General features: G+C 37.6%; 1 protein-coding gene across 5 annotated transcripts; it reads left to right on the top strand.

Annotated features, from left to right (window-relative positions):
• Positions 1-8,075: 8,075 nt before the first annotated feature.
• Positions 8,076-18,333, top strand: LOC141561655 (uncharacterized). 5 transcript variants are annotated; one of them, XM_074301558.1, is made up of 5 exons: positions 9,770-9,941; positions 10,386-10,435; positions 13,150-13,189; positions 13,271-13,347; positions 13,497-18,333. In XM_074301558.1, exons 4-5 carry the CDS (start codon positions 13,329-13,331, stop codon positions 18,317-18,319), a joined length of 4,842 nt encoding a protein of 1,613 aa, XP_074157659.1. In that variant the 5' UTR covers positions 9,770-9,941; positions 10,386-10,435; positions 13,150-13,189; positions 13,271-13,328; the 3' UTR covers positions 18,320-18,333. The 5 variants fall into 5 exon arrangements, with proteins under 5 accessions (XP_074157658.1, XP_074157656.1, XP_074157659.1 ...); XM_074301557.1 differs by lacking the exons at positions 9,770-9,941; positions 13,150-13,189 and adding an exon at positions 8,076-8,320; XM_074301559.1 differs by lacking the exon at positions 13,150-13,189 and having other exon boundaries at positions 9,916-9,941.
• Positions 18,334-21,468: the final 3,135 nt, after the last annotated feature.

Below are 21,468 nucleotides of genomic sequence, written 5' to 3'. Positions count from 1 at the left end.
TGCTATGCATTTTTTGTTTTGTTCTTTTTCTACCTTCTTCCCATGCTCCTTTTCCCAGGAAGGCTGAACAAATATTTTCATGTATATGTATATGTGCATACATATATATATATATATGTGTGTATATATATAGTCATAATATACATACATATACACACATATACGTGGATATTTATAATCATACATACACAAACATATACACATATACATTTCATATACATCTATGTGAGACCATATTATGTTTGCTTGTCTTCTGTTTCTCTGAAGGTAAATAACCTCTTCCTTCATAAGCACAAGTCTTTCCATTTTTTTTTTTTTTTTAATCTACCAACTAGGGGGCAGCTAGGTGGCGCAGTGGATAGAGCACCAGCCTTGAATTCAGGAAGACTGGAGTTCAAATCTGGTCTCAGACACTTCCTAGCTGTGTGACCCTAGGCAAGTCACTTAACCCCAGCCTCAGGGGGAAAAAAAAAAAAATCTACCAACTCATCATTTCCTATACCACGGCAATATTCCATACTTATACTACTTAGTTATTTTAGTTAGTCTAAAACAATATTGATTAAGATGGCTTACATATAATATAGTTTTCCTATTTTTCTCTCTTGATTAAATCCATTTTAGCTTTAACTTTGTCTGAGATAATGATTATTACCCATGTTTTGTTTTTCCTTCTTTTTAATCTAATAAATTCTACACCTGATATTTATTATTATGTTTGTGTGTGTTTCTCATTTTCTGAGCCCTTAATATTCAAGAAGATTCTGGAAAGACTAAAAAAAAGGGGGTCGTCTAGGTGGCGCAGTGGATAGAGCATCAGCTCTGAATTCATGGAGGACCTGAGTTCAAATGTGATCTCAGACATTGAACACTTCCTGGATGTGTGACCTAGGAAACCACTTCACTCCAATTGCCTCAAGGGAAAAAAAAAGAAAAAAAAAAAAAGATGAAAAAGGGAGAAAGGGTATTTTTTTTTTTTTAAAGGAGGGGCCACAAAATAACTTTGCTGACTTCAGTTTTCTCTTGGATTGGCTCTGGTGATTCCAGTGATTTTGACTGTTTCCATTGCTCAGAGCTGATCTTTTCCAGCCAAATATTTTATTGCAGGAAACTTTCCTATTTTTAGAAACATTTCTTTAGAGATTAGTTTTTAAAATACCTGGTTTCCTAGGTATTTTCCTGTGAAGATCTGTGATATAACAAATGAGTCTGACAACTATAAATTCTTTAATTATCTGATCCTAAGTACTTCATGAAATATGAGAAAGTAAATTTAGAATGATGGCTCCTGAGGATTTTGTCTCTCAAGCAAAAATTAATATTAAGTATTTGATGTGAGGCTCAACTAACAGAATAGGTTAGAATAAGTTGTTGCTACACAGATTTTTTTTCCTTGATGAAACAAATCATTTAGGGTCTGGCACTTTGGAGAATTTATCTTGGTTACAATGTGAAAGCTTCCTAAGAAGCTAACAAAGTTGTTTCCTAACTGATGAAATCTATTGTTTAGGAGTGGGTATAACTGAGGAAGGAGGAATGATAAGCTGAGGACAAAAGAACATGATTGAAAGGCTAGTAAAGGGGCAAAGCCATGTTTTAAAAAGAAATAGAAAAATGTGAAGAGCAAACTTTGTGTATGGACAAGACTACACACATTTTGAGGATTGCAAAGTACTTTACAAATATCACTTTCCCAGTAATTGTGGGAGGTAGATATATTGCTGTTCTCAGTTTACAGGTAAGAAAACTGACACAGAGAAATCAATTGACTTATCCAAGGTTACATGGGTATTAAGTGTCTTTGTCTGGATTTGAACTCAGGTTTTCCTGACTCTAATGTCTAGGAATCTATTCACTATGCTACATAGCTACCTCACAGTCAATAAGAAAAATAGATACCATTATTCATGAAAGCTGGTTATTGTGAAAATTAAAGTATTACTTTGCTTATGACCCCTTTGTCCAAAAGTCTTGAAATCCAAGGATTATAGAGGTAAGAATTTTCTCTTCCTTACTCTTGAGGACCTTTGATGCACCGATGAACATGTAGGTTAAATGCCTTATCAAGAAAGGAATCCACATATCCATCCAGGATGAGGGAATTGTGGGAATTGTTTTAACAAGCAAGGTCACCAAAGCCAACAAAGACAATTAGAAACCATGCATTTTAAGCTGTCAGGAATTCAAAAAGAGTTTTGCAATTAATTATTGCAATTAATCAACATTGTGTGAAAATTAATGCCATATTGCAAAGGAGAAATTCTATGAAATAAAGATTAATTATTGAGTTATGATTAGGAAACTAAATATTCTGCCCCAGAAAAAATCATTGCAAGGCATAGTCCCCAATCTTTAGAATCTCATGAGTTCCAACACAAGGAAATGGGAAAGTGAGGTTTATTGTTCTTATTGTTATGTCCTTTCAGTCATATCTGATACTTCATGATCTGATTTGGGTTTTCTTGGCAAAGATATTGGAGTGGTCTGCCATTTTCTTGTTCAGCTCATTTTATAAATCTATCACCTTCTTATCTTTTATCTGTGATTAAAATTGAAAAGCCTCTGGAAGAAAAGATGGAGCTGTTATAAACAAGAGATAAATTTTTTCTTCCTTAAAATTTAGAAAATACAATTTTAAAAAAATTATGGAAAGGTGAAAGTGCTACTGAATCTTTGAAAATTAACTGGTTCTTAATTCTGGGCTTTAAATTCTAAAGAACAGGTAACTAATAGCCCAGGAAAATTGAAAAAATTGATTTTGTGGTTGTAAATTTTGGCTTTATTTATGTAAGATTAATTCTGTAACTAGATTATGATTTGGAAAAATGAGTTCTATTAGTTGTGGCATCTAATTTAAAAAATGTTGAAAACATGTTGAAAATCTAAGTTACATGGCAGAAACTAGGCATGGACCCACATTTAACACCACATATTAAGATAAGATCAAAATGGGTCCAAGATTTAAGCATAAAGATCATAAATAAATTAGAGGAACATAGGATAGTTTACCTCTCAGACTTATGGAGGAGGAAGGAATTTGTGTCCAAAGGAGAACTAGAGATCATTATTGATCACAAAATAGAAAATTTTGATTACATCAAATTAAAAAGTTTTTCCACAAACAAAACTAATGCAAACAAGAGTAGAAGGGAAGTAACAAATTGGGAAAACATTTTTACAGTTAAAGGTTCTGATAAAGGCCTCATTTCCAAAATATACAGAGAACTGACTTTAATTTATAAGAAATCAAGCCATTCTCCAATTGATAAATGGTCAAAGGATATGAACAGACAATTTTCAGATGATGAAATTAAAACTATTTCCACTCATATGAAAGAGTGTTCCAAATCACTATTGATCAGAGAGATGCAAATTAAGACTACTCTGAGATACCACTACACACCTGTCAAATTGGCTAAGATGACAGGAACAAATAATGATGAATGCTGGAGGGGCTGTGGGAAAACTGGGACACTGATGCATTGTTGGTGGAGTTGCGAGAGAATCTGGCCATTCTGGAGAGCAATTTGGAATTATGCCCTAAAAGTTATCAAACTCTGCATACCCTTTGATCCAGCAGTGCTACTACTGGGCTTATATCTCAAGGAAATACTAAAGAAGGGAAAGGGACCTGTATGTGTCAAAATGTTTGTGGCAGCTCTTTTTGTAGTGGCTAGAAACTGGAAGATGAATGGATGTCCATCAATTGGAGAATGGTTGGGTAAATTATGGTACATGAATGTTATGGAATATTATTGTTCTGTAAGAAATGACCAACAGGAGGAATACAGAGAGGCTTGGAGAGACTTACATCAACTGATGCTGAGTGAAATGAGCAGAACTAGGAGATCATTAAACACTTCAACAATGATACTATATGAAGATGTATTCTGATGGAAGTGGATGTCTTCAACATAGAGAAGAGCTAATAAAATTCCAATTGATCAATGATGGACATAATCAGCTACACCCAGAAAAGGAACACTGGGAAATGAGTGTAAACTGTGAGCATTTTTGTTTGTTTTTTTGTTTTGTTTTTCTTCCCAGATTATTTTTTACCTTCCAAATAAAATTCTTCCTTTGCAACAACAACAACAAAATTTGGTTCTGTACATATATATTGTACCAAGCATATACTATAAGATATTTAATATGTATGGGAATGCCTGCCATCTAGGGGAGGGCGTGGAGGGAAGGAGGGGAAAAATTCGGAACAGAAGGGAGTACAAGGGATAATGTTGTAAAAAAAAAAATAAAATTACCTATGCATATGTACTGTCAAAGAAAAAAATGTTATAATTATAAAATTAATAAGAGAGAGAGAGAGAGAGAGAGAGAGAGAGAGAGAGAGAGAGAGAGAGAGAGAGAGAGAGAGAGAGAGAGAGAAATCCCTGCCATTCGTGGTCTGGGATTCCTATTCAGATAAAGCACAAAAAAAAAAAAAAAAAGAAAAGAAAAGAAAATCTAAGTTACAATCCAGTCTCCGAAATTTATTAGCTGTAGGATCTTAAGCAAATTATCTTCTCTCCATTTACCTCAGTTAATTGATGTGTAAAGAGAAGAAGAATAATGGCAACATCTGCCAGGATTGTTGTGAGGATCAATGATATAACGATTGTACACAGTGCCTGGAAGCAGTATACAAATGTTGATTATAGTTGTCATTATTTTTGTCATTGGTATTATTATTATTTCTTTAATTGGATGCAATTGTTCTATACTCGATAACCCCACACTGTGTTTTAGATGTAATTATCACAAAATACCAAAGGTTATAAAATGAAATTTTTAATGTAAGATAATTTGTAAGTGTATTAGACTGAATTGATGTCATCTGGAAATAAATTATATTTCATTTTTTTAAAAATGTGTAAGCAGAGGCAGTTAGGTAGGACAATGGATAGAGCACCAGCCCTGAAGTCAGGAGGACCTGAGTTCAGATCTGATCTCAGATACTTAACACTTCCTAACTATGTGACCCTGGGCAAGTCACTTAATCCCAATCCTCTGAAAAAAAAAAAATCAAATGTGTAAGCAGGGGAATTACACAAAGTAATAAAACAAAAATATAATGTAAAATTTTTCTAGTTAAATAGAAAGATAAATTTTGAAAAAGGAATAGAATTAAACTAGTATGTGTTTTACTTCCAAATGTATCTAGCATGGAAATTCAACTTTTGAGTATGTTCTGGGTAATAAATTTTCAAAATTGGATTAAATATTTTGCATATAAAATTGTATTGTTTATTGTAAGGAAAGCAATTTTTCTCATTTTAAGGTATCTCTCTGATAATTTTAAAAGATAAAAGAGTTCATTTTTACAAGTTAGACCCTCATTAATTTTTTTAATGATTCATATCAGGTATAGAATTTGGGTAAAGATTAAAATAGCAAATGGCATATAGAAACTAAAGCTCTCTAAACTTTAATTTGGATTGTGGGTTCCTAATTTGATGTTTTTCTTATAGCTCTGTTGCTACTGGCATTAGCTCCATAATGTTTGAACTGTTTTTTACTGGTTTTATGAACTAGTTATTGAAAATGCAAATATAGTAGGTTTTACTAAATCATAAAATGTTTCTATTAGCAGATTTTAGCAGAATTTTCTAGGAATCTCTACAAGTATTTGGAACCAAAGAAGCAGAACCTCTTTTAGAGTTGTTCAGAGAATTAGGCCTATTTTAGAATGTCCAAAAGAAGGTATTTCCAAGGACCAGATGACTACATGAGACATCTAGGATTCAAGACAAAATGTGATGATTAAATGGACATTGGGAGTGGATTACTAGGCTATACACAACTTAATATTAGTTAATATCCTGATGATCATTTGTAAAGTCTGGGCTAGCTCCCTGAAGGGCTCAGAATCAGCCAGAGTCAGGATAAGCAAAAGTCCTTGCCCCACATTGGGCGCCAAAATGTAAAATTCTGTTGCCTCTAAATTGTAGATCGTTCTCTGGGAGATCTCTTGGGAGCTTCTGGGGAGGCAGCCTTGGTTTTAGTTCCTCTCAGAATGTCTCCAGCCAGCTTCAGTCTCTAGCTCCCTCTGAATCCAAAGCCTCCAGCCAGCACCAAGGGAGATGTGGGAATGAATCAGACTCTGCCTCCAAGAGTGTGGAATTATGGCTTTCCGAGAAGTCAATCCTAGTTGTGAATCTCCTGGAAGTCCATGAGCAGGCTTTTTCTTTAGACTTGCGAATCTGCTTTTGTCCAAGTGTCCCCAGCCAGCACCACAGTAGAATCTCAGATGAATCCTCCTCCCTGAATCCTGGCTCCTTATATCCTCCCAGAGAATGGGCTTGTGGGTACTCCATGGGCTTGTGAGAACTCCTTATAGACCAATGAGCAAGCTCCTTTAAAGGTGTAAACTCCTTTCAGAAGTCTAAAGGTGTGAACTCTTTTAAAGGTGTGAACCAAGTACATTACCTTGTAATCCTAACAATCATTATTTCATTACTTTGATTTTTTTGTTCCATGATATCCCCTCTCAAATTAGTCTGTTATGAGCCCTCTACTAGTTTGACCTATAAACTGACTTGTTTAATTCTGAACATGAATATATAAAAACCTTTACAGATTTAGTGATTCATGGCATGGGGAGGTAGAAATTGAAGGAATTGTGGGAACTGAGGAAACCTTATTGGCTTCATCTTGTGACTCAATTTTGGATCTTTGGGATCAGTTCTCTTTCTATTCAATTAGAGGTATAGTTCTATTTCTGTCTTGTGAAAAAACTTTATTCAATTGTAGAAATTGTAAGAATATTTTATTACATTGTTTCAACTTAACCCTTCATTCCCAGGAATCTGATCCACCTCTACCTGTTGCTTAAAGACATCCTTAATTAAGACTTGAGTTATACTGACCAGAAAACCTAGTCAGAATAAAAGATTGACGCAAGGAGTTTTCTCACAATTATACAATATCAAGCAACTGATATTTCTTATTGAAAATTGGCCCCAAATTGGTTAATCAGTTACTGTTTTCTTGTTCCCTTAATTGAATACAAACACTTGGGGAAGGGGAGGGAGGGAGACATTTCTTTATATGATTTTAAGTAATTGTATTTGTTTGTTTTCCCCCTCCCAACTTGGAAAGCCTATAATTTTTCCTGCAATTACAAATAAAATTTTCTAATCTTGTGTATTGATTTATATCTGGTTAATTGTTTGTTTTTAATGTATACAAATCTTTCCTCTCCTTCCCTTTAGCTGTATTCAAGATCTAGTGCTAAGCTGAGGAAACCTGATCCCAATTTGTTATGCAATTGTCATGCATTTAATTAAATCAATATGGTTAGAAGCTCAAACCTTTGTTTTCTCAATCATTTCAAATTCTTCATAACACATTGAATCAGCTTTCTCTAAGAAATTCCAAAGCTCCAAGAAACAACCTATGAAACTCCTCTTTTTTACAAACGACTTGAGAATAAAGTTGTGTTTGCCAAAAAAAAAAAAAAATGCTGAATCTTTTGTGGAAAGAACTTATGGGATAGAATGGTGGTAGTGGTGATGACAGGAATCTAACTGATGAGAATAGAAAATTCAGTGTTTAATACAGTACCAAGTCTGGGTTGCTACAAGATTGCATAATAATCAACTATAATAGATTTGGTTCTTCTCAGTAATTCAGTGATCCAAGACAATCCCCAAAAAACTTTGGATGGATAATTCCATTGGCATGTAGAGAGAGACCTATAGAGACTGAATATGGATCAATACACACTATTTTCACCTTTTCTTTTTTTTTTTCTCATCTTTTTTCCTTTTGTACTGATTTTTCTCTCCCAGCATGACTTATATGGAAATATGTAAAAAAAAAATAAATGTACACATATAACGTAAAAAAAAAAAAAGAATTTTAAAAAAAGTCAGCTTTACTTATTTAAGACATGTAGCAGCAGTGCTCAATAAGCTGATATCATTGTTCTCTGAACACAACCACCTCCAATGATGGATCCCCTAGAATTGTGAGGAAGCTCTGAGTTCAGGTGGACAAAGTCATCTGGGTTGCTTTATGATGTCAGATTCTTCTTTGATGCTCTGAAGAATGTGGACTGAAGAATTAAAGGTTCTGTCCTATTCTAGGTGTTTGAAGATGCCAATCTAGTTTTCTTTTCATCCTAGGACCCAGTCTTTTCATAAGAAAAAGTGCATTATTTTTCTGAACAGACTTTATTTTACTATTTTCTAATTAATTTTTATTATGGATCGAGTTCCTTAGACCTCCCCTCACCAGAATCATGAGCAGAATTGCCCTGACTGAGAATGAGCTTTCTAGCTTTTGAAATATTTTTGCTGTTCTTCTAGATATTCTACTGGTAAGAGATACTGTGGTATGTAGTTTTTAAAAGAGCTTCATGGGCAGGACATAATTTTAGACCAAATGTGTTAGGCAGGCTCTTGGGCTAAGAATGGAAGATTTGTCTGCTCTCACATGTGAGAAGAATATAGTATTCAAGTTGACCAGGTTAAGCTCTCAGGTTCTATTTCTTCAGTTTCCTTTTGACTCCCAAAGAAACCTAGATCGAGGCAATCTATGTTTATTTTTAAATAAACATGTTTTAAATATTTAAAATATTTACATGTACTTATATTTTAAAATGTTTTATCTGTCAATTTTATTTAATATTTAATAAAATATTTGTATTTATATTTTATAGATAATGAAACTATGGAAGGCAAAAAACAAAAACAAAAACAACTCTGAATACATTAAATCTGAGTCAGCAGTTGTTATATGCCCAACAAAGGAGGTAGGAGTATCACTATACCCAGATTTCAGTTCAGGAAACAGAGGCAAACAAAACTTAAGTGACTTGCCAAGCTAGTAAATGTCTAAGACTGGATTTGAACTCAGGTATTCCTACTCCAGTCCCAGAATTCTTTTACTTCGCCACCTCAATATTTTGTCATGGGTCCAAGCAAACAAAAAAAATTACATTAATATACTACAAGTTTATTCATCCACTCCCCAATAGATGGTGATACTAAATTTGCTTCTGGTTCTTTGCCACCCCCAGAAGTACTGCATTAATTATTTTGGAAATATATTGATAACTTCTATTTCTATCTTTTGATTCCTTTTCGTATAATGCCTTGTAGTGGGGATTGCTGTGTCAAAAGTAATTTCTAAATTGATATCTCTAGTGAGAGGAGGATTGACAATAGGAACTCAGGCTCAAAGCTTGGAAACTTTGAGAGAGGGTTGAGAGAGGAGGTCTAGAATCCTGGATCAGAGATCTGAGTCCTAATTGTAAAATTCCAAAATGCCTTTGGTCCTGCCCTCTATTCAAGTTTCTCTTTGCCCCCAAACTTAAAAAAAAAAAGAGACTACTACCTCTATTTTAATATAGGATAAGATTATTTCCCATATCCTATAAATGTTTATTAAAATGTTACTAATTTGAAAGTTTTAAAGATAAGTTTTATCTTTGGGGATTCATATTTAATTTCCATGTCCTCAGAATTGCTTTATTTCCCAAAGGCTTCTCCTTTTCTTCATTCTAAGCTTCTAGACTTTTAGTGTTTATGACATGAAATAATACTTTTTTAAAAAGATTGTTCTTTTTTTACAAGAGTTTTTTGCCAGACTGAATTTCCTAATGTCTCTTGGTATTTGGGTTATGAGAACAAAAGGAAAAAAACTTCTCTTAAGACCCCTTCTTCTATGAAATAGTTCGAGCAGACAATGGGCACATCGAGGCTACTTTGTGATGTCAGAGACCTCAGATCTTCATCAGATGAGTCAGGTCATAGGACAGAATCTTACTGTCTAGATGTCGGAAGAAGTGATTCTAATCTTCCTTGATTGACCAGGACATTACGGTCCTCTCAGGAGAAGCTATTTTTTTCTGATAAAGACTTATTTTCTGGTTGATTTGTATCTACTTAGGACTTACTCCATCAGTCTCCCCAATATAGGAAACTTCAAGCCAGAAGGTATTTGTTATCAGGCTTTCCAATGGCCTGCTCTTTATACTATTAGTAATGAGGATATTCAAAGCCCTAGAGAACATTGATTCACTTTATAAATTTTTGCCAGCTTGGTTAAGGCTCTGGCCCTAAAGTAACTATGTAACTATTAGTGAGTCAGTCAACAAACATAGTATTTGCCTGTTACTGTACTTAGCACAGTACATAGGCAGGTATATAGACAAAAGGAAAACAATGGGGAAGATAACAAGTATATAATTAGTGTTATAGGCCAAATGGAGGGCTTCATCTTGGAGGTAACATAAAGGGCAACTATTCATCAGTTGAATTGTGAGTCTTTTGGTTGAAAGAATAACTAAAATCAATTTCTAGATGCTTATTTGCTAACATTTTTGTGTCTTTGTTTTTGCTTTTGTTTTGTTTTGTTTGCCCCTCTCTTCCTCCTGCAAGGAAATTCTTCTGTAGTGGAATGGGGAAAAATCAAAAGATATTTTCCAAAGGTGAGAATTTTCATTTTCATTCAAATCACCTCTCCTTCCCTCCTCATTCCCTTCCCCCATCTCTCCAGAGACCCCATCTTTGAATCCTCTCTATCCATTGGGGCAAGTTCCCTAAATTCTCTGAAACTCAGTTTATGCTAATTCACAAAATGGGAATAGTAAGACTTTCACTTCTAAACTTGAGAGTTGTTAAGTGAGAAAAACAAATGCATTTATAAAGTGTTGGTTGTTTTAATACATCTATGATTTTATAAGTTGGGGGGAAACAAATTCTTAGTGTTTTGGTTGTTTTAAGCTGTGATTTTATGTTGGATAGGAAACAGACATTCTTAGAAACCTCAAACCTGTGATATTTCTCTTAATATTCTTTTTATTTTTTAAGTTTTGAGTTCTAAATTCTCTCCCTTCTTCCCACCTCTCCCCCACTCACTGAGAAATCCAGCAATGGGACATTAATTATATATATGAAATCATGTAAAACATTTCCATATTAGCCATATCACAAAAAAGGAAAAAAAATTTAAAAGTGAGAAAATTATACTTCAGTTTGAACTCAGAGCTCATCAGTTCTCTTTCTGGAGATGGAGAGCATTTTTTCACTATGAACCTTTTTGAATTGTCTTGGATTGTTGTATTAATCATAGTAGCCAAGTCTTTCACAGTTGATCATCATCACAGCATTGCTGTTATTGTGCATGATGATCTCCTAGTTCTTCTCATTTCACTTTGCTGCAGTTCATCGAATACCTGTGATTTGATATGTGACTTTGGGAAGAGTACTTAATAAAGCATCTGGACTGGAAATGCATTTATTCTCCAGATGATAGAAATGAAGGCCAGAGAAGCCAAATAATATGGCCTACTCTTTGTGATAATCCACCCTCCACTCAGCTGCCAAAGGGCTTTTCCCAAAATGTAGGTTTAACCATGTTGTCCTTAGAAAAAACTTGTTCATTCATGTCTGACCCCATTTGGGGTTTTCTTGGCAGAGACACTGAATTGGTTTGTCATTTCCTTCTCCAGTTCATTTTACAGATGAGGAAACTTGAGGCTAATAGGATTAAGTGACTTGCAGAAGGTCCCACTACTACCAAATATCTGAAGCCAGATTCAAACTCAGGTTTTCCTGGTTTTGGGTCCCACAATCTTATCCAGAGTACCATGTATCTGCCTCTATTAATAACTACCACTTGTATTATCTGATCTTCACAACTATCCTGGGAGGCAAAGACTATTATTATCTTCATTTTACAGATGAGGAAATTAAGGAAAACAATGGTTAAATGACTTGCCCAGCATCATCTATCTAGTGTGCTGAGGTTGGATTTGAACTCGTCTTCTGACTCCAGATCCAGTGTTCTATCTATTGCATCACCTAGCCTGCAGTCTATCCTAGACTTAGAGGACAATCTTTTCTGTCTGTACCTTGGCACTCTTTGTTGCTCATGCCTGGAATATACACCCTTCTCAGTCCAGCCTCTAGAAGTCAATCCCCGGTTTTCTTCAAGACTTACCTCTCAAACACCACCTACACAGTCTTGACTGATTCTTGCCACTCTCCCATTACCATCTTATATTAATTTTGTATATTTTACATATATAATTAAATATATATATGTGTATATATATATGTACATATATATATACACACACATATATATATATGTATATATATCTTGTTTCCCCTGTTGGAACATAAAATGCTTGAGGAAAGGCCTTTTACTTTGGGTCTCTGAAATTTAGCACAGTACATATAGCACAAAGTGACTCCTTAGTGAAGGCTTTGTGATTTGACCCAAGGTCAAACAAGTAGTGGATCTGGGGTTCCAACTCAGGCCTTCTAACTCCAAATGTTTCCACTGGTTTCATGGATGTGGGGAACTTTCAATAAGCAAATTTCTTTCACCAATACATTGGTACATTGATAAATTAGGGCTTGAGAGTTTCTGAGTCCCTGGAGGGTCATGTTGCCAGTGTCAGAGGCAAAATCAAACCTAAGTATTCATAGAGGCAGGTAAGTGGCACAGAGGATAGAGTTCTAGGCCTGGAATCAGAAGGACTTACCTGAGTTCAAATCTGATATCAGACACTTAATGGGTGTAAGACCCTAGGTAAATCATTTAACCCTATTTGCTTTAATTACCTCATTTGTAAAATGAAATGAAGAAGGAAATGACAGCCCACTGCAGGATTCCTGTCAAGAAAATCTCCAATGGGGTCATGAAGAGTCAGGCACAACAACAAACTTCCAGGCTCCAAAATTCTTTCTCTAGTATGGCACATGGTGGTTCATATTTTTTTTAATTTCATTTTATTTTTCAATTAATAAGCATTTATTTATTCTCTTTCATACTTTCCCCTTCCCCCAGGCTTAAAAGAAAGAAGAAAGAAAAATCCCTTGCAATGAATATGCAGTCAAGCAAAACAAATCCCCACATTGTCTATGTCCTCCCCCTCCAAAAAAAAAAAAATCTCTCTCCCACATCTTCACTCTTTGGCAAGAAAGTAGTAGCATAGGGGGGTCATCAGTCCTCTGGAATCATGGTTGGTCATTGCACTGATCTTAGTTCTTCAATATGTCAAAGTTGTCTGTCTTTACAATGTTCTCCTGATGGTACCAATTGTTCTCCTAGTTCTGCTCCTTTCCCTCTGCATCAGTGCAGGCCTGTCTTCCCAGGTTTCTCTGAACGTATCCCTCTCGTCATCTCTTATAGCACAAGAGCTGTCCATCATTTCCCCAATTTGTTGCAAACAGTAAGTCAATATTTTTCTCTACATGGGATCTCTTATCTCATCTGTCACATGGTGTGAATGATATCTCCCTTGCTTAACCAGGGTTTCCTGTGTGGAATCAATGAAGTGATGGATATGAAAGTGTTTGGAAAGCTTTAAGATGCTGTCCCAACTTCCAGGTATAGACAAGGATTGGATTATGCCCCGGGGGCCCCCACTATCACTCTCCATGGTTGCATTTCCTATAAACTCTCTCTACCTGACCTATATTTGACATATTTCACTTTCAGATGCTGGGGAAATAACTCATTCTCTTATTCATCTACAGAAGCTCCTCGAACAGGCCTTTGTTACAAGGCCAAGGTTGTATGGTTACCATGCCCCCCACATCACGTTTCACCCCTCTTGGAACAAGACTCCTATGTGAAGGCTGAGCAGACATCCCTCAAGCATCAGGAAAGAACCATACAACCAGTGCCCCATCCCCGCCCTCGGGCTGAACCAGTGCCCTCCCCACATTTCAAACACCCCGTTATAACCGTCCGGCCTCCCTGTCCTCCTCCCAGAACAGTTACAATACCACTGCCCCATCTTCACCACCAGAGTACAGTAAATAAGGCACCCTCTAGTCCCAAGCACCAAGTGGTTGCCTCGGCCCTGCCCATGAACAGGCCTGATGTCCCCTCCACTAAACCCGCTGTGACTTTAGCATTCAGTAAACAGTGTCCTCCACTCCGCCCCATACATCAGCCTGTGAATCCACTGGATGCTAACCACCACTCGGAAGCTGCTCCCAACCCTGACCACTTTCCCAAGATTATCCCGAGTTCTGTCTCACTGGCTGAGGATCCGAGTCATCTCAAACACCCGTCGGCACTTCCATCTGCTGAGGTTCCACCACGTGAGGTCCACAGGACCATGTTCATAGCGGTACCCCAAACGGGCCCTAACCACTCAGTCAGGGTCACGAGTGTACCAGTGAATCCTGGCCCACAGCCTTTGCCCAAGCCCAGGCGGCGCATCAGGGCCACAAACGCTCTTTTAGGATTTTTAAAACTAGAACCTATGCTTCATTCCGCTAGCTCAATCTCCCTTGGTCCAAACCACTGGTCCAGAGATACAACTTCGAAAACCTCAGGTCTGGACAATTGGGCCCAACCCAAAAGATCTTCATCCTCACATCCCAATCTCCTTTGCCCTTGGAAAACAGTGTCACTGCTGTACTGCAATGAGCCTCTCCAAAAATCAATGGGGGAACCTTTATCTCATCCGAATCAGAAAACCAGGGTTACAACTGCACCTGCTCCTGTTCAGCTACACCAGGCTGGGGACATGACTGGCTCTATGGCCCATGGATTACTTCAAATGGAAAAAAAGCCCTGGGAAACAAGTCCAGTGAGATCCAGCCAGGATCCAGGGCCAAGACAACTTCCATTCAACTTACATTTCCAGGGCAAAACTCTACATGTCCCTAACCACCAGGTGGTACCTCCTCCCCATCTAGAGGGTCCTTCACAACCTATTGCCCAGATCCCACTTCAAATGGAACAAGATCATAGGAAGACAATGCCATTGAGACTAGATAACCAGGCCCCCAATCCCGCAGGACAGGATACCTGGGCCATCCCTCCTTTCCTGGGCATGGATGGCCAGAAAACAATTCTTTTTCTCCCTCAATACCAGGCCACACCACCTCCCAGCCCTATCCATCAGTCGGAGGACATCCCAGGCTCCATTGCTTATACCTTGAAAACACTGCCACCAAGAATACAGCCACAGGCCACAACTATAACAGGTGCTAGTCATAATCTCAGGACAGTACCTTCAATGATATCCTATAAGCAAGACATCAATCAGCTGGGCACCGTACCCCAATTCACAACTTCACTAAACCCTGACTACCAGGTTGGGAAAGTCATAAATCCTAATGCCCAGCTGATGTACCAACCAAACGTAGAACTGTGGGGAGCAATGACAAAGGGAATGTATCACCAGGATATGAGTCCCTTTGTATGGGGTTATGGGGCAATCCCTCAACCCCAGAACACAAATAAGATGATTCCACCTCACTTGGACCACTGGGGCACACCTCTACTTCAACCTGAATTTCAGACTAAGGCTATACCTGACCCAAATGTTCAGTTTACCCTTCAATCAGAACTCAAACATCATGGAAGGCAACTAGGAGTAGACCACCAGCCTGCATTTCTAGCATGCCAAAATCAAGGGCCAATTATGTATCCCCCAGGCGTAAGTGGCTGGGAAAAAATTCTGCCTGGCCCTAACTATCAGCAGAAGGTAGTCAGCGTTCATCCTGGGCTTAAGCAACAGCCAGCTATGGCTATACCAGACCCCGCTGCACAAATCTTGTTTCAGCCTGAACCAGAGCGCAGGGGACCAACAATGCCAAAAATAAAAATCCCAGCCCCAGATCTATCCTCAGCATCTTCACTGGGCTTAGATACCCAAAACCCAAATCTTCGAGTCTCTGAACACCAAGCCACACTTGTAGCCAATGCTCCTCCCCAGCCTAAGGAGAGGCTGGGGGATGCCAAGGTCCAGGTCTCCCATCAAGAAGCATTCAAACGATGTGAAATACCACCAAAGGGAATACACCAGCACACCCCAAATCCCACTGAGCATGACGATGGGACAACAGTTCCTTTGAACAATGATGACAAGGTAACAACTTTCCCTGTCTCTGACTGTCATATATCACCACCTGGCCCCACCTCCCAGGCTGAGTCTATTCCAGATCCTAATGATCAGGATGCAGAGCAACAAAAGCTAGAACCCAGCGAAATAATGCAGTCAGCAATGGAGCAGGAATCCAAGAATCCCACTGGTGAAGACCATGGAGCAACACTTGTTCCCTTGAACAAAGATCAACAAACTAACTGTGGGCTTGATCACCAGGACACTTCTCAGCTTGGGTCAGACTATCAAACTGAGGATATGCAAGACTCTAGTGACCAGGATTCAATTCAACCAGAACAGCAACATTGGCAAAAAGAACAACCTGGCACAGATCCGCAGATCACAAATCCTACTGCCCAAGATTCCACAGAAATAATTCTGATTGGGAGCACAGAGAACCAGGAAACAACTCTCTCAGGCACTGGCCACCAGGCTATAACTTCTCTTAGTCCTGACTGTAGGGCTGTAGATACAGCAAGCCCTGGCACTGGGGTATCAGGTAAAACAGAACAGGAAAACAAGGAAAGAACACAACTCAGAAGTGAATGCAAAGCCACAACTCTTCTAACCCACGATTTGGAGGCAACAGTACCTCCACTGGGCTCTGATGCCCAGGATAAAACTCTGCTTGACCCTGGAAACCATGGCTCCCTTGCACCCAGAGCTGAGCCAGATGTGGATACATCAGGGCCTGTCACTGATACTTCAATGCACTCAGAACAAGTTCTCCAGGAAACACCAAAAACAGATCAACAGGCCACAGATACAACAGGCTGTGATGGCCAGATAACACCACCTGTAACTGGAGCAGACTGTCAGGTCCCCTATCCTCCCACTGCTGCAGCTCATAACCCAATTCAGATAGAACAGGAAGAATGGGAAAGGTCAGAAGAAACCAATTCCCAGGATGCCATCTTTTTAGAAGTGGGTGTCATGCATATACCTAAATTGGACTTAGATCCCCAAGACACAACTCCATGTCACCCCCTCTACAGCCCTGATGATCAGACTACAGATAAAATAGATCCCATTGCCCCAACATGGGTTCAAACAGAACAAAAGTCCAGAGAAACCTCATCAATGGCAGCAGATCAGCAGGCCACAAGTGTAACAGGCCAGACTCAGGAGGCAGTCATATGTCCCCCAGACTTGGAATCCCAGGATACAGCTCAATGTGGTCCTAAATGCCAGACCCCACCTCTGTGCAGTCCTGACCAACGGGGTAAAAATATGGCGTCTCCCAAGGACTTGTTCTCACTTCAGCCCCCAGTCAATCAATGCACAGTAATGCCACAGGAAACAGATGAGCAGACCACAATTCTAATGGACTTGGGATTCAGGACATCACCTCCATTGCTGATACACCCCCAGGACCCAATTCTGCTTGACTCTACCTACCAGACCATACCTTTATCTGGCCCTGCAGAAGCTTTCTCAAATCTTGATCTTCAGAACAAACCTCTACCAGATGCTGAGTGCTTAGCACAATGGTCCCCGAGGCAAGATCACCAAATCACACACATATCCAATGTTGACCACCAAGTCACTCTTCTGCCCAATTCAACAAACCAGGTGGAGGCCATATTTAATTCTGTCAAACACCAGGGCACAATACCAACACAGTTATGTAATCAGGATAAAGCTTTAATAAGCTTCACTAAACCCAAGACTGTACTGCCCTCAGGTCCTGGGCTTCTGACTAAACGTCTAAGGGGTCGTGGCCCTCAGGTTGAAATTGGACCAAAATATGACCCCCAAGTTCAGATTCAGTCAAGACTACAATACCAGACCCAACCAGTGCTAAACAAAAAGTCATCTTGTTTAAATTATATCAAGCCATACACTGTGGAGGGAGGAATCATCCCCAACAGAATCGTTCAGCTCATCATCGATTCAATCCCTCAGGAAAAAATAAAAAATGATGTCTATAAACAAATTCTCCTACGAAAGAGGAGGAAATTTTCCCCTCATGGTTCTAATGGATATAGTTCATCTTATTATCCTATCTGTTTACTTTGTGCCTCCTGGATTCCAAATGGCTGTCCCCATGAGGGAATGAAATACCCATTTGAAGCACAGTTGCTGGCCATACCTACTCCTATGCCTGGCTTTGAGGAACTGGGGGTGAGATTTGTTCTCCAAGTGCCCCAGACAACAGAATGCTCCTCTCTCGAGTTTCCTTATTCCCGGCATGGTTTGCAAAGGCACCCTCATGGCCCACAAATCTTTTCAACATCATCCTACTCTGACCCTGGGCTCTCTAGATCTTCTAGACCAAAGTGGCTACACTTCATTCTTGACAAGGCTCATCAGCAAGAGGGGAGAAACCAAGAAGCAGAATTCATAGGAGAAATGCCCTTGAAGAGGCACAGCCTCAGAGAAGAGGACACTGGGGATGGGAGGACATTTTTTAAATCTCTGTTAGAAAGATTTCAGTGGAGGCTGAGAGATTAAATTACTATATATTCTATTTGGAAAGAATTTACTCTTTATATGTTTGAAATATGTCTTGACTTTGTATCTTGCACATGTAATTTTCTGTAGTGAGAAATACTGAGCCATTTTTTTTCCAGTTCAAGCCAATTAGGGACTCTCAAAAAAGTTCTCCCTTCCCTTACATTCCATTGTCTGAGAGCCCAAGAGTTCTTTACCTGGGATCCATAAACTTGATTTTCGGGCTAGGAGAAGGAGTTGGACAACTGTATGTGAAGAGAATTTTATTTCTTTCTCATCCTATAAAAATTTATTTTATGCAATTAAAGACATTCTTAGAAGGGGTCCATAGGCATCAATAGACTGCTAAAGGGGTTCATGATGAAAAAAAAGAGAAATTCTGGTCTATCCTCCAATCAGACTGTACTTAAAATGAATCTCTCCATGACTTCATTATCTGCCTCCCCTGTACTATTTAATAGGAATTTAGTGAATGTCTAATAACTAGCATTTGTATAGTACCTTAAGAGTTGCAAAGTACTTTATATAAGTCAGGGTACATATATGTATGTATATATATATATATATATATATATATATGTGTGTGTGTGTGTGTGTGTGTGTGTGTGTGTGTGTGTGTGTGTGTGTGTGCTAGTACTATTCCGATCTTATAGATGAGTAAACTAAGGCTGACTTACCTGATGGTCACCTTCTCTACAAATAATAATCTTAGAGTTTCCCAGAGCCCTGAGAATTTAAGTGACTTGCCTGGAGATTCAACCTCTGGCCTTCCTGACTTGTAGGTACAGCACCCTATCCATTATACTACCTAACTGCCTGTCATTGCAGCTCATATTATCCATAAAACTCTTCACTCCATAAAACACTTCACTTACTAGCTTTGTGACAAAAAATATATATATATATATATATATATATATATATCCAGTAAAATGGAGGCAAGGGGAAATGGATATTTAATGAACTATCAGATTTTCAGGATTTTACTTCAAATCTGAACTCAATAAAAAAAAATTTGACATATAAAAGCCAACATCCAATTTCAAGGGACTCAACAAAGACAAACTTTGTTTTATATGTGGAAATGTAAACCTTATGTCTAAGATTATTAGTAATTAGGTACTCCAAAAAAAAGATTGGGGTAGAGCTGAATATGTGATTTTTTAAAAGAAAAACCATGCAGAAAAAAGTAAAAATAGTATTTACATTATATGTACAAGAACCAACACAGAGGAATTAGAGGAGGAGGGCTGGTGGTTCTGAAATCCTACTCAAATTAGGAATGAGTTAAAGAAGGAATAATACATAGATATATAATATGTTATGTATATACATACATACAGAAAGAAGGGAGAGAGGGACAAAAGGAAATAAAGAAGAGAGAAAAGTATAACATTTTCCACAATCTATAAAGAAATGAAAGGAAGAGCTAGGATAAGATGGAACATAGAAGAGTGTAGATAAAAAGGAATGTAATAAAGTGTGAGGGTTAATAAGAAAGTGATAAAGAGGGAAGGAAAGGGTGGTGGGAGAGAATACAGGAGGAATCCTTGAAAGGAACCAGGATGTTTAATAAGATAAGTAAGCAGGTAGAAATAAAGTAGAGTTAGAAAGGATATGAAGTAAGAGATGTGTATAAATATATCTCTGTATATATATATATATATATATATATATGTATGTATGTGTATATGTATTTTATATATATATATATATATATACATATATATGTGTGTGTGTGTGTGTGTGTATCCACACACACAACCTATCCATATATATTTTAATCTATATATGTAAACATAAATATAACTATGCTTAATTATAGTCTGTTTGGAAGAAATAGGGGGAAGGGTAAAAAAAGAATAAGATAAAAAGTTCACAGAAAACTTATAAGGAAGCAAAGGTGGACAGTTCTGAATACAATGTGTTCTATTATATATGTTTTCTTGAAATGGAAATTTTTTGTTACATATGCTCCCTGAAGTTTTGCTGGGCACATGGCAATATTTTTAGATTTTTTTTCCTTTTCTGTCTTTTTATCGTTTTCTTTTAAGTTAAAAAAAATTTAAAAATATATATTAATCTGGCCCCCACTTATTCTGAAGGGATCACTGTCCTCAGCATGCATTTTATTAGTCAGGCTGATACTTCAGATAAAACTAACTGATCCTATGTGCAAAAATGCTTTTTGTGGTTGCAAAGAATTGAAAAATTAGTAGATGCTCATCAGTTGGGGAATGGCTAAACAAGTTGTGGTATATCAAGGTAATGGAATATTATTATTCTATAAAAATGGTGAACAAACTGATTTTAGAAAGTCCTGGAAAGATTTATGTGAACTGATGCTCAGCAAAGCAATCAGAAGAACATTATACACAATAACAGCAAGAATGTGCAATGATCTGGCTAGGTTCTGCTCAGTGGTTCAGTGATCCAAAGCAAGTCCAATAGACTTTGGACAGAAAATGTCATCTGTATCCAGAAAAAGAACTAAGGAGACAATGAAAATCAATACATGCTATGTTCACTTTTTTCTGGGTTTTTTTTTTTTTTTTTGTCTCTTCCATAGTTTTTCCCTTCTGCTCTGATTTTTCTCTCCCAACATGATAAGGTAATGTTTATTTAAAATAAATAAAGTAGAAAAAAGACAAAACAACAAAAAAAGAATGATTTGGCCATGGAATAGGTTGGGAAGGGTGAGGAGATTGGTGGATCAATAAACATTTATCAAAAACCTACTATATGCCTGGTACTGTGCTAATTATTGAGTATGTAAAAAGAGGCAAATGACAGTTTTTGTCCTCAAAGACCTACCAAACATACTAACAAATATATGCAAAGCAAGCTAGGTACAGGATAAATAGGAAATATTTAACAAAGGTACACTTTGGGAGCTTTGAGGAGGAATAAAAAAGTTTGAAAGAGTAGTGGAGAGTGCAGTAGTGAATTGATGCGAAAAATATAGTGGGATTGCCTTTCACCATTGTCATTCATCCCTTTCATCATTTTTAATGGCAAGTACTAAGTAATATTTTATAATGTTTACATACCATAATTTGTTTAGTTGTTTTACCACTTTAGCTTCTTTTTTTTTTTTCCCCTTTTGGCAACACAAAAAGATCTGCTAGAAATATGTTTGCACTTATGTG

This window comes from Sminthopsis crassicaudata, chromosome 3 (genome assembly GCF_048593235.1).
Source record: "Sminthopsis crassicaudata isolate SCR6 chromosome 3, ASM4859323v1, whole genome shotgun sequence".
In the NCBI taxonomy this organism is placed as follows: Eukaryota; Metazoa; Chordata; class Mammalia; order Dasyuromorphia; family Dasyuridae; genus Sminthopsis; species Sminthopsis crassicaudata.
The sequence above is the reverse complement of the archived record's forward strand: the minus strand, read 5'-3'. Positions and strand labels throughout refer to the sequence as shown.